Source organism: Larimichthys crocea, chromosome XVI (genome assembly GCF_000972845.2).
Source record: "Larimichthys crocea isolate SSNF chromosome XVI, L_crocea_2.0, whole genome shotgun sequence".
Classification (NCBI taxonomy): domain Eukaryota; kingdom Metazoa; phylum Chordata; class Actinopteri; family Sciaenidae; genus Larimichthys; species Larimichthys crocea.
The window spans coordinates 19,630,546-19,644,682 of record NC_040026.1 but is presented as its reverse complement, the minus strand read 5'-3'; the positions used below and the strand labels follow the sequence as shown (position 1 = coordinate 19,644,682).

Sequence of the window (14,137 nt, the reverse complement as noted above, 5' to 3'; positions counted from 1 at the left end):
CGAGTTAATCCCACAGTGACATAAAAATATTAACACTACCACCGAGTTAATCCCACAGTGACATAAAAATATGAAACCAGTTGTGCTAGCGTGTCATTTCACGCGTCATTACGTTGCCATATCACTCACCAGAATCAGCTTAATTCTGTTGACAGGCTGCTGGTATCTATTATTATAGTATTGTGTTGCTGTTGCTGCACCGGCCACACGCAATGCCATAATTCATACAGTCAGGTCGATGAAACTCAACAGGATCTAGTCCGCCCCCGTTTGGTCTCTTTTGACTCCCTTCCTTTCCTCTTCAATCATTTCTTGTGCTGCGACGGTCGAAGCTTCCAGTAATCAGTCGGTCTCATTTGGCTTGGGTTACATGTCAGAAGGACTTTAGTTGACTCTTGAGGAAAATGCACAGGCCTTCTGCAGCGAAATACTAAATAATCGAGGACTGTTTCGAGACATACTGTGATTGTGTTGGGGCATGCAAAAAGTATGGAGCCCCAAAGTGCGCGATATTAAATCAATAAAAAGTAATCCAATTAATAAATTGTTACATATACACTGTAAAATATAAAAAATATTAAAACTCATTGTGTTATTATAAAATGTTACTACTTGTTTGATTTGAAAGATTTGAGTTCATTTTAATTGAAAATTGCTTTAAAAGTTTGTTTTTATTTCATCCATTCATCACTTGTCACTTTTAATAATGTCTCTTTTTATTTTCTGTTTGCTCGACCGACACTGTCAAAGTAATTCTGAATCCACCAACTACACACTGCTGCAAATAAACACACTACAAACACCCCTTTAGCTGAACTATGCAATGATGCAGCTACCTAGCTCGGTCATATGTATTCCTAAATTTATGATTTCTTTTATATATTTTACCAAATTTCTATGATTATTTCATCATGTTTCATTATTTATTTACTCCTTCTCTAACACCTTGGGCTTCCATGCTAATATGCATGCATGCATATGTGTGATTGGGCTTGTGTTCTCGTGGATGCATCACTGGGTCAATACAGAGGATCAGTGGACTTGAGCTTTATTATTGGTTTTACTGCTTGTCTGATGTAGGAATTTTGCAAATTCACATTAAGTATAGTACAGTATATGTATTAGTATACAAGGAACATTCAGTATTTCTCAGATCTGTACATTTCAGTCCTGGTGCACTGTCAGTCTTGTCACTGTGAGCCAGGGCTTTGAAAACCTTTATCCTAAAACTTAGTCCTCCCCCACCCCACCCCCTTCACACTCATGATTACTTTGTTACTTTCAAGTGCAATGTCAAAACACGTTCACCTTCAATTGCGTTAACTGTACAAGCAACTCAACGTCTGGTCCACCGTTGCTCAATTAAATCTCTCATATCCATCAGATTAAACAAATACTGTCCAAGGGAAAAGTCTCCGTCTTCAGACACAGTTACTGACAGGAGGACTAACTCTAGATAGATAGTGTTGACTTAGCTATAGTACAATCAACAAAGGGCTTTCAGGAATGGTCATTCTGTGGTAATGGCTAATAATGAAGACATCTATAATAAAAAAACAAAAACAAAATTATTCTCTTAAGTGTCACAATCCAAGTGGAGACAGGTTTCCCTCAGTCCTGCTTACAGCTACAGTAGCCAATAAATAACAAATTAGCCAGAGCAAACTCATATTTAAACAAATTTTGTGTGACTTTTAAATGAATCTGTCTGTCTGTAATTGCAAAAGCAGATTTGGTCCTAGTTTACCTCACAGATTAGTGACTGTAAAATCTTGCTTGTGCAAATTTCTTTTAGACATTCAGCTCCCTTGGGATCTTGTGAAAATGTCAAATACTGGCAAAGTGATTGACTCAAAGGGCACTTAAATATTAAATAGTGTATTATAATGGCAGGTGATGTTTTACTACTAGAGCCTTTCCTGTTTTGATTAGCCTCGAAAATATTTTAAATTTGTGTTTTTTCCGATTCACGTCCGGTCTTAATGACGCACTACATGGATACACTCTGATGGTGATTAATGTGGTAATTGCACCAAGTACCTCGAAGGCACGTCCCTTCCGTTTTCCCTTCTTACCCTTTTAAACTTAGGACAGCACTGATATTGTAACAATGTCCCGGTCACATAGATATTGTACAGTAGCGCTCTGTAGGCTTTAACTAAAAACAACAAAAAATATATTTACAAGTAAAAAATACAACAGCTACTTACGAAAACATAAATGTACAACATCAGCGGACACCTGAAAGAGTTCCCAGGCACTTGCGATGCAAAACAGACGTACATAATCACACATTTAAGTGCTACAATCTATAGGGACAATAAAAGAAACATAACACCATTTACAGTTTTTTTTTTTTTTGGAATTAAAATACAACAACCCCTTAGAGTGAGAATACCTTCATTTTAAAATAACACTACAGCATGAAGCTCAGTATGCTAGTGGTTAGTAACAATGTACAATCTGAATACCAGAGAACAGATGAAGTCGGTGATACAGGTGAGTTTTACTGTAGCATTTGCTCCTTCAAATATATCACTCGCAAGCAGACGCCGAACAAAAAAAAAGACAGAACGCAGACAGGTGCCAGGCTGGCAGCTTAGTCACATTTCTGAAGTATGCTTCAAACCAAATGGGTGCGACACAAAGCACATATCGCCACGAGGAGAGAGGGATGCATGATTAAACAAGCTGATTAATGCAAACGTAGATTCCTGGGTTTCACCTTTACATTTAAGTAATCCAAAACTTTTCCGCTTTCCCTCGGTCTGAATTCATCCCACATCCTTTGACTTATGTCTCCACTGACTTGCCTTTTATCCAGATGTCATTGTTGCAAACAATGAGGAAACAAGACACCCTCTTTCTTTCTTTTTTTTTTTTTTTTACCTCTGGCCCGTTTCCCTCTCTTATTCACCTGTTTGAAGGATTGTCAGTCGCAAGAATCAATGCGTTGGATAAAGATAGTTTCTACACATTGTTCGGTTAATTACACAGGGTGCAATAATAAGTGTAATATTGATGTAGTAACACAATCGTTCAAGATACCCTGAGAAACGAAGCGAAAAAGATAGAAAACCCTGGATTTTTAGTTTTGCATCCTGATTATTATGCTTTGTGAATTTGTGCACTGGCTGACAATGAGTTGCTAGTTTCTGCATGCTGTTTACTGTTATTTCACCATCTATAGCACACATTGCAAATTATATAGATTTCAATTTTTTTAACTTTATATTGGCTACTAATAATGAGATTAAACAATTTATGGTCCCCTCATGAGAGTTTTCCACTCAGTATATGGCAGGATCTTAAGTTTTCTGTGTCTTCTACAACAAATGAGAGTGTGTGTGTGTGTGTGTGTGTGTGCGTGTGTTTGTATAGTACATGCATGCATGGTTACGTACTGTCGGCCTATGTGTGTATGTATGTACAGTATGTATGTGCACTTGTCTGCCTATGTACATACAGTATACATTGTTGTTACTGGGTGATTTGAGTTCGACGTCCGGTCCCTTTTTCTAGGTCAGTATGAAGGAGTCTGTGGGAGCTCCTGTGTTATGCAGATAGGCCAGAGCACATAGAATAGTGTCTCATGTTGCCTTGGTCAAGGACCAACAGAGTCCAGCCAGCAGTTCTTATAGCACTTGTTAAAAAAAAGAAAGAAAAAAAAATCAAAATGAATCCAAAGTCGAGATTAATTCCACGTGTGCTGCAGCTCAATGTCTTAAATCAAATACAAAAATAAAAGTAAATAGCTGGACTGGAAGTTCATTTGAAACACATCCAAGCATCCTTCCTCAGTCATATTTGTCAAAGATCCAGATACTCTGCGGTATGCAGGCCTTATCGGGAAACAGCAACAGACACAAGCCACTTGACAACTTAAATTCAAACTATCTAACACGGCATGTAAATAATGTTGCTTGTCTGGTACAGTCTTCACGGCATTTTCTCTTCTTCCTTTGGTAACATAGACTTGTAAAGTAACATTTAAAGATACAACACTGGCTTATGATGGCTACAATTAAGGGTCACGCTGTTTATACGTGTTTTAAGAAGAAAGGAAGAATAAAGATCGAGTTGTAGTTGTTACGTAGCAATGAAAGAGCCATCCGCGATAAAGTCACGTTGCTGCTCCAAGGTTAATAGAGTGTGAAGACGGTAAGCTGGATGTGAAAGGCAGGCGGATGTTCCCGCTCAAAATCGAATGATTATAAACTATTTTCCTCGTGTGGATGTTAATATGTGAGAGTGATTGATTACAAGTAAATCCTGACGGTTAAGTGACTTCCTTTGACGGATTTGATTACAGGTACATTCAGGTATATTCATTCAGTTTTTTTTGTCTAATTTCTGGTCTTTCCTTGAATAACAAACACAAATAATTCTTCAGGATTCATGATACTTGATCATCACTGTGACTGCTGGCTTCATGAGGGAAGAGCTTAAAGCGCCTATAGCATGATTTATGTGGAATGTGGGAGGCCACGGAAGAATATTAAGGTTAAGATTCAGGCGGTTTTTCGCTCACTGTTGAGCTTAAATCACACGACAGAGGTGGCGGTCGGCTTTGCGGCACTCGGGCTTAGCACCAGACTCTGGGCGATGTCTTCGCGGTTTATCTTCCGCAGCGCCTTACACAGGGCGTCGATGCTGGCGCAGTCCTTGCTCGCCCAGTCGGACAGGAGCGCTCGGACAGGATGTTCTTCCTGCCGGAAAGTCGCGATGCGTTCCTCCTCGTATCCCAGAAGGCCTGCCAGGTTGCACCAGTCGCTGTCGTCCATGTGGTTGCAGTCTTTTCCTTCGTTGCCCCTGAACAGCAGCTTCTCTACTTTCTCTCTGGTGTGAAGAGGAAGGAGCAAACAAGGCTCTTCATCCATGGTGACAACTGCAGAGGGAGAAGTTCATGTTGTTTTATTACTGAGGTTCACATAAAGGAATATTCTGAGGAATCCCTACATAATAATTACACATTTACTGCTCTCTAGGACACATTACGGATTCTACCTACATCCTGCTCATGAGCTTTTAAATTGGCCATAATTACTTGTGAATAGGAAGTGGTGTACATTTCCTGCAGCAGCAACAATGGTTTGCTTGGAGTAAATAAAAATCACTAAGCAAGGGCCATTAAAAAGGTCATTAGAGAAAACCAAAAGAAAAGATTCTTCATTGGCCACTCCTCGCACCTACTAGGACTTTTGTTTTCTTTCTTTACCATTATCTGGGCATGCATGTGGACTTTAAAGTCTCTCGAACTGGTTTGTCAGGACAGGAGCGGAGACTGCCAGGACGCACGTGCTGCTAAAGATACAAAACACTGTAGCTCTGTCAGTGTTGTAATCTTTGTTTGCTGATCTGCTACAGCAAGTCTGAGTCAAGGTGGAGCTGATGAAGCCACCAGACGACTCATTCCTGAGGGGGAATTCTTTTACTTCGACTGACATGGTGGGGCATCTCAGTCTGTGTGTACATTCAGACTTATTTGCGTTAGAAGAAACTCATTAGCAGAGGAATTCAGCCCCGGATTAAACACTGCTCAGATGTGCTTACACCCATTCTAAGTGCAATAGTTTGATAAATGAGGGCTATTATAGTTCTTGCTGTAAAAGGAGTGGCTTCTGTTCAGGTACAGGTATTTGTGCATTACCTGTCTGTGCCTGAGTCTGGGCCTGCTGCTCCTGCAGACTTTGGCTGTCCACAGAAATGCCGCTGTCGCTGTGCAGCTTCTCCCCCTCAGGTGACGGCGTCTGGTTCTGGTTGGCTGTGCAGTTGTTGGCCCCTTGCTTGTTCTGCTTACAGCTGTTCCACCTGAACAGAGGAAGAAAAACACTCAATCAAGAAAGCAGGAAATCAAATGTCAAGTGACATCTAGCAGCTGTAGTAAAGGCAGAAATCAGGTGACGTTATTGTGGCGCTACAAAGTTGGAGGATGGGAAGCATCGACATTTCAACAAAAGTTTCTATTTTTTTGGCCTTTTATGCCTTTAATGATAGTACAGCTGAAGATAGACAGAAAGCAGAGAGAGGGGGAGTGACACGCAGTAAATTAGCCGTCCAATGCGGGATTCAAACCGGGGCCAGTTGCAGCGAGGACTATAGCCTCCACACACGGGGCGGCCGCTTAACCCACTACACTACCGACCGCCCCTCAACAATAGTTTCTTTTAACCATGAACGCAGTCTCTCTTGAACCATTATCACGTGTTTATTGTAACCAAGATAATGAAAGTCCCCACATACATTAAGTGAGTATATGAACCAAAACTGAAGAAATATTTGCATCATGTGTCGTCATGACTTTGGAGGACCTCTAAAGTCCACTATAACTAGTTGTTTCAGCCACATGAGGGCAGCAGTAAAGAGACATATTTTCTCTGATTAATGAATTCTTCTTCTTTCAGTTTAGCTTTTTTTTTGGTCTCCACCAGCTCCTGAGGCAAATACCCGGTGCACCAATATGTTCACTAGCTAGTCACTAACTTTCTCTGTTTGCAAGCTGCTCACTGCAGCCAAAAACAAAGTGAATGAGAGTGAATTAAACCACTAAAGTTGTTCTTTTAAAGATGAATCTTTTGTGACCTAATGACCTAAGGTCAAGCCTCCAGCTTGAGGCAATTTGCGTTGCTGTCTAAATAATGCAGACGACAGTACATCCGTTAAAAAAAGAGGAAACGCCTGTCTAGATTTTCACACCTAATGCATCAACAAAAGGGGGAAGTGACACAATCTTTTCATCAACATTCTTCTTTGCCATTCATAGTGTGTCGTGTACTCTGATCCACTTAAGCGTATTCGACCTGTATTTGCAAACACAAAAAACAAAAGAACTGATACAAGAATCTCCACATCACATAGTTCATTAAAAAAATAATACTAATCCTAAAACGAATTGATAATTTTGATCTTAATATCAAAGTTTGAAAGACAGACTGTAAAACCAAACCACTGCCAACAAAAAAGAAAAAAAGACCAGTATTGATTTTATATTCTACAGAGCTCCAAGTTCCTCGTAATGCCTCCCGTATTTCAGGAATCAATCGTCTCTTTCCTGTCTGCTGGTCTTAATCTCAACAGATGGCAACAAGAAAACATTTTTTTTCGGCAGTTTCTAGCGCAGCAAGAAGACAAAAAAAAGCAAAACAAAACAAAAAAGAGGGTTGAACATGTGCACACCCAGACGAGTGTTTCAAAAGCACATCATCCATCATCCATTATTATAAATACCTTGTAGGTGCGCCACATCATAGAGGATTGTGGCTTGCTGCCCTGACAAGAACAGCAGAGTAACCCACAAACTTTAAAAGCCATTAGCGAAGTGGTGCCATCAATCAAAACATGGCAATATAATATATGGAATAACTAATGAGGATATTAATATTCAAATGAGAACAGTGATAAAACCTTTTATTGAGTCATGCAGGTCAATGTTTCAAATGCTGCTTTCATCTTCAGTCTGAAATTTATGTGTTTGACTTGCCTTGCCATACATACAACATAGCTGGATGAACATAATGTACATCAAAGATTTAACATATGTTGGCTGTCATGTGTAGTCATTAAGAATGGAGGATCGTGGGGTTCAAATATATGACAGAGCATATTGTGGCCCACAGGAAAACAGTGCTCTCAACTGTGCCCAGAAAAGTAGCAGATGATTTCATTAAATATGAAACTGCGGAAATTCAAAATCCATCCATATGCATTTGTAATGAGACTCCTCAGCTGAATATCACAAAATATTTGTTATTGATATAAATAGATGGCACAGGGACAGACATCAAATCACCATCCAGCAGTATGGTCTGTGCTTTGATTTCAACCCCGGAGATCAGGACTACTCATAGGGTCTCTATCATTTCTGCTGACATTAAGATACTTACACCTCCTTGTCCTCTAAAACTGACTCACATTAAACAATCTGAGATGTAAAAAGAACATTCTTTGCTTGAACCGTCCATACTACGACTATAGTCTGTGACAAGAAGTCACGAGTAACCCTTAGTTTTAAGGCGTCACAAGCCAAAAAGGTTGGAACATATGCCACCTGGTCACCCCTGAAATTTGACAATACTTGTCACTCTTTAGTTAAGTCATGTATTTCTTTAGCAAGGACTGTTATAAACTAAACTAAACTGAAAACATTTGTTCTTTTCTGGTGGGGAAAACTCACCTCTTGAAGATGATGAAGGCCACAAGGCCGACCACGACTGCTGCCAGGATGGAGCAGTAGATGGGTATGAGCTTGTCGTTCAGACCTTGGTATAGACGCTCCTGAGAATCCCCATTAGTGGTGGTCGGGCTCTCTGTGGTGCTCTCTGATGGGGGGTCTTCTGGTATAACATCATCATCGGTGGGCGTGGAGTAAAACGTGGGTGTCACTGAAGGGTAGGTAACTGTGAATGAGAAATAAGAACAGAGAGAAGTTCTTTGAGATCTACGAAAACAAAGCAACATTGAAATAACACACACTGAATCCGCATTTAAGATAATAAAGACTTTTTTTTAGCCATACAGAGGGAGTGGAATCAAGCTTGATATTGCCTATTTACACATTCATTTAGAGTCGTGTTTTTTGCCACCTGGCAAACGTAAATGTAAATATTCACTCTTTTTTAGCTCTGTTTTTGGTCCCCACCAACAACGCAGCTGAGCATTGACAGAGGATTTAATGAGAGCTGTGAGAATGAACCAAAAGAGTTCAGACGAGGGCTGTAAAACCAAAATCAATACACTGAAAGATGCTAAAAAAGCCGCACGAAACCAACGGGGGAACAGCAGAGTGATGATTTTCTGTAAGTGCGTCACTACTAAGAGACATCTTTCACATTACACGTATTCAGTGAATCAGTTGTGAGTATAAAATTCTGACTTTGTGCAGCTTTAATCTTCTCATCCCTGCACAAGGCTCTGCTGCTACAAGCACCCGAATCTCCAACTGAACTATCGGTGGTCAAGTTGCTTTTTTATATACCGTCCATTATGATCCGAGCAATATTACGGGACCGCAATACCAAATTGATGGAACTCAAGCATTGCTTATTATGTTTGTTTTGTTTTTTTCAATTTTTCAATTTTAGGAATTATATACATTAAATTAAAGTGAGTTATGTTTCTCAAAGACTTTAAAAAATAGCAGCCGTCAGGGAGATAAACTCCTCCGGGTCAAAGGTTGCTCCACCACCAGTAGCAGCAGATGATGAGACATGCTGTAGGCTCTTTGAATCATTCACATCAGGATATTTTCCGCTTAAAAAACACGACTGGAAAACGTTATCCGAGATTTAAATATGGCTAAAAATATGACGCCAAGACAGATCATCTATCATTCAAGCTCCTATCACTTTTTCTTTTTTCTATCCACCTTAGCCAACATAAACATGATGTCCTCTCATGCTGCACACACACATTAGTTCCCACATCACTTGGTCATTTCCCCTCCTCCCCGGGGAGCCATTAACGAGGGAAAGAGCGAGTTTGTCCATCCAGTCCTGCCCACTTTCCTCCAACCATTAACGCTAAGCAGACATGTTCGCTCCTCACCGCGGAGGATGTGGAAACCTATCCTTGCCTGTCACTTACTTACAGTTATTCACATCGTCAACAGGAAATCATCCCGTTGGGTTCCAAGGGCTCTAAATATCTCGGGAGACAGAGGCTGAGTGTGAGGCTGATGAGGCAAAAACATTTTTAATGAGAGCTTATTTAGATGGATGCATGAGCTGCCGTGGGGGCTTTTAGCTGAAGGAATTTTGAGGATGTGATAAGCACTTTATGGCAACACCAATACGCTGAACGTCCTATTAATGTATTATGCTGGATGTCCATCATTCTTAATCCCTTGCCCTGTAAAGCCATTGATTTTGTTTCACTAAAAATATGGCGAGGGTTGTGTCGTATTACTCTGAAACCTGACAGGAAAACGCTGCCCGATATTATTCGCTGTGCCAGTTTTAACTGACCTGTGCCACACAGCGCAGTACATTTGTTTGTGCGCTATATTTTTATAACTGTCATAGCAGTTTGTTTGTCTTGCTCCTGTTAAATGACCTCCAGGTGATTTCAGCTCACTCGGCACAGAACAACTCACTCACAGGTGGCCAAACCACAAACATCTCCTCTCTTCACACCTCCTATCTCCTTCCTGTTGTTCAGCTTTGAAGCTGGCTTTAAATTTGAAGGGGGAACTCCACCGACTTGAACTAAGTTTACGTGTTATGGCACTTTTTTTTAAGAGTTGAAGAAAGTGCTTCGCAATAAAAGACAAAAGAGCAAAATAACATGTTTGTTTACGGCTAAAAGTTGTATAAAGCCCTTTGCAGATATAGAGGAGCTGCACGAAATCTATTATAACGTGACTGCAGCAGATGGTTCATGCTGTTGCTTCCAGTAGTTCCTCGTTGGACACCGATTGGTCTGTAACTACTGTGTTTGGACACAACCTCAAAGCTCGAAGTTTGCCAAGATGGATTTTTGTGCAATCTTGCAGGTTCAACTGCTTTGCAACTTCATTTGAGGCTCCCTAGCACGCTTCAATTCTCCTTGAGGCTGGCTACGAATAGACTAACACACCAGATTTCAACATTTGGGAAGAGGAATGCTTGAAATAAAAAAAGACAATAGACAATCTAGTTTCTGCTGCATCGATTTGTATTTTTTAAAAGTATCCTTCATGAGAGGAACAATGTTGTAGAAGTAAGCTTTTGTATATATCGGGCTAATATCTGAGAATAAAGTGCCCGAGAAACACAAAATACAAACAAACAGGCTTCTGATGATGCACTGCAGCATATCAAATTCCTTCCCGTCCTCGACAGATACATGGACACCAGCATCACTACCATGGCTTGTCTGTCTTTCTCTACCCGACTGTTTTTGCCCCCCCATCAACACACAGACACACACACACACACTCGAAACCAGACACCGTTCATTGACAGAAATCTTCTTTGTCCAGCCTCCCTCCTCCTCCTCCTCCTCATCTCTTTATCCTTCAACCCTCTCTATCCATTTTACCGCTGGCTACACTTTTGCTCGCTCCTATCAGGCATTTCCTTTTCTGTCAATCAGTCGCATGGACAGCGCGTTCTCTCGTTTTCATCGCCCCCTGAGCTCCTCCATTGATGGTAAACACACCATCGTTGTCGTCTAACCTTCCTGCTTCTCTCTCTCGGTTTGATTTGCTCATTAACCATTTATCTCATCCATCCATCTGTCCATCTTTACTCTCTACATCTCTGCATCATTACTGAGCTCTTACTCCCGCCCTCCCTCTATGATTAACAGTTAAAACGGGACCCTAAGTGCCTTTACTGAACCACCAGCTCAACCTCTCGTACTGGATGGTCTGGCCTCTGAGGGGAGTGACCTTCTCCTGCTGAGCTCAGCTTTTTCTCCACTATGCAGAGAGCTCAGTGGTTCCTGGACTCAGACAGTTATCATGTTCAGACGTTTTAATGATCTACTCAGCAATCATTCCTGATTATACTGTTCCCTTCAGTCATAAACTACTTGTATAATCATGTATTAAAAGGAGAAACATAAAGTATCTACATGCACGCGTCAGACATTAAATGACTCTTGGAAATAATAATAATATACAGGAAGAAAACAAAACAAATGTAATTAAACACAATAAACATTAAATAAAGAAATCACACTACTGCAGTTTTGAGCACTGATTCATCATACGATTTGATTTGTCAAATTCAAAATAAAGAATAATAAAAGAGCATATATTTAAGATAAGGAGACAAAACATCATGTTCTATTAAATAACATTCATTACAATAAATTATGCTCAAAAAACTTGTTGGTTAACGTATGTCTGTAAAAGCCAACGTATTTAATTTAGTTCATGAATGCTTGTGCATACTGTATATTTCTTGCTACATCAAGATGACAACTGTGTTCAAGTCCTGAAATGGTCTTTAAGACTCACAAACACAACAAGGAAAACACAAACAGGAAGCCGTGATTCATATGTGGTATTCACATTAAATTAAAATTACAGTGAGTTGAAGAGAGGCAATAGCTTGTCATTAAGTAGATAAAAACTGAGAGATGCGAACCTGTCAAAATTACATGTTCAGTCAACCGTATCCCCCGCCAACAAAACAGCTATTGCATTTAGTCTTAAGCGTTTTTTAGTTGTTGGTGAAATTACTGGAACTTTCCTCCCAGCTTTGTCTGTTAATGATTAATGTGTGACTGGAAATCCAGGCACATACCTGTCGGCATTAGACGAGTAATTACAAAGAAACTTATTCCTATGTTCCCTCACACGACTGTATGTGTATGCAGTCGAGTTTGTGTGTGTATAATTAGTGTTCAAAGTGTTTGTGTGTGTATGTGTGGGGTAGCAGCCACACCTGAGTTGAACTCGTCATACCAACCTCTTGCAAACAGACGCCTGTAAACAGGTGTTGCTGCTGTTTCAACACCATACTTTAAAAGCAGACTGTGGAGTATGAAGAGGAGGCGCTTCCGAGACGGGTTATTTTTTTTACTACATGTCATTACACCTGAGCACAGTCGCAACTGCTGCCAAGACCTGCCTAACAAAATGTATATGAAGTTTATGTGATATTTTCTCCTCTGTGCCTCCAACAAGCTATTTTTATAGCATTTGTGTTGTTAGTACAAGCACGAGTGAAGTGATGAATGAAGCAAGTATTGAAGAATGCTGTTTCCCCTGTTCTGATGATCCACTTTCATCATGTGCGATTCCTCATGATTCACTCTCTCTCCCGTCGTTCTCACACTTTCTCTTTTCTCCTTGAGGCCTCTCTGGCTCGGTTCCTACCTTACGTGACCCATCTCATTTTTCTGGCCATGTGCTCCAGACTGAACACAACGCTGAACCCGACGCATGTTTGTGAATTTCTACGGGGTGCATGTGTGTGTGTGCACGCCTGTCTCTCTCTCTCTTTGTGTGTGTGTGTGTGTCTGTTCTGCGGCAGAATGTGATCAGCACTCGTAGAGGTCAACCAGAGAAACACGAGAGTGCAGAGGAGTAACTCCATCGCTTTTATCGACCAGGCCACATTCTCAGCATCTGTTCCCTCTCTGCTCTTTCAAGCTTTCGCCATCTCTTTCTTTTCTGCAGCTCCCGTGCACTGCTCTCATTGTCATGTATTTTTCTGGTACAGAGTTCAGCTACGGATTTGTTTGTCTTTGCTGTCTTTTTGTTTAAATTCTGGGTGTGGAAACAATGCACTCTTTTATTTAAAATGCTTCATAGATGAGTAATAAACCATTAATACGCTCATGAAGATGTTGTGTTAGGTTATAAAACGATCACTTTGGCTGGTGTTTATACATTTTATTTAGCTAAATGCAGCTGAATGCAAGTGTTATGCATATTATAAACAGTATCTGGTTTTCATTAATAAGTTATTAATGAACAGAGTTTGATCCAGATACTTAACACAATCTGGCAAATCTTAAAAGTTGTTCCTATCGATGCATAACTGCATAAAGTGTTAGTAAATTATTTATTACCAATAACAAAGTTAGAATGTATAAAGTCGTTATAATGGGTGACTTATTAAAAAGTAGTACCAAACTTTGTTTATTCTGAAATGTGCTACTGTTGCTCACAAACTATTTTCTTCATCTGGTTTCTTTATTTTAAAACATATAAGTAAAATAAACATACAAACTAAAATAAATGTATATAGGGTACATTTTAAAGCCAGCTAGCTGGTTTAAAGAAGAGTGTTGACATACATTAGCAGGAAATATTGAAAAAGGCAGGATTATATGATGTGTTTGCACTTCTAAACTTTGGAATAAAATATTTTCTGGAATCTTGTTGCCTGTAAAGAATTTTGACACACATAAATCGTAGAAAACCAGCTTTCATTGTTGTAGAAATAATGCAACAAATAAGCCAAACAAAAAATTCCATGAAGTTCCTTCTTTGCGCCACAGTGCAGTAATTCAGCTCAAGATAGCTACGGCGGATAAAAAGATAAATATCACTGAGAAAAAGACTTGGTTTGGCAGAGGCACAATCCGCCAACACATGTCGTAAATCCTCACGAGGACAATCGACTGCCCGAGCAGAACTTTTGGCGATGAATGAACGGCACGAGCAAAAGCACGAGTGTTGTGGTCACCCTTGGACCAGAAC

The 14,137-nt window shown here is 40.1% G+C and overlaps 1 protein-coding gene across 1 annotated transcript in view; it reads right to left on the bottom strand.

Annotated features, from left to right (window-relative positions):
- Positions 1 to 1,046: 1,046 nt before the first annotated feature.
- Positions 1,047 to 14,137, bottom strand: part of ngfrb (nerve growth factor receptor b) — a 30,108-nt gene continuing 17,017 nt past the window's right edge. Inside the window, exons 4-6 of the mRNA XM_019271981.2 lie at positions 8,174 to 8,396; positions 5,651 to 5,811; positions 1,047 to 4,888 (exon numbers count right to left, since the gene is read on the bottom strand). Coding sequence (XP_019127526.1) covers positions 4,545 to 4,888; positions 5,651 to 5,811; positions 8,174 to 8,396 — 728 coding nt within the window. The 3' untranslated portion in view covers positions 1,047 to 4,544. The remainder of the gene's footprint in view (positions 4,889 to 5,650; positions 5,812 to 8,173; positions 8,397 to 14,137) is intronic.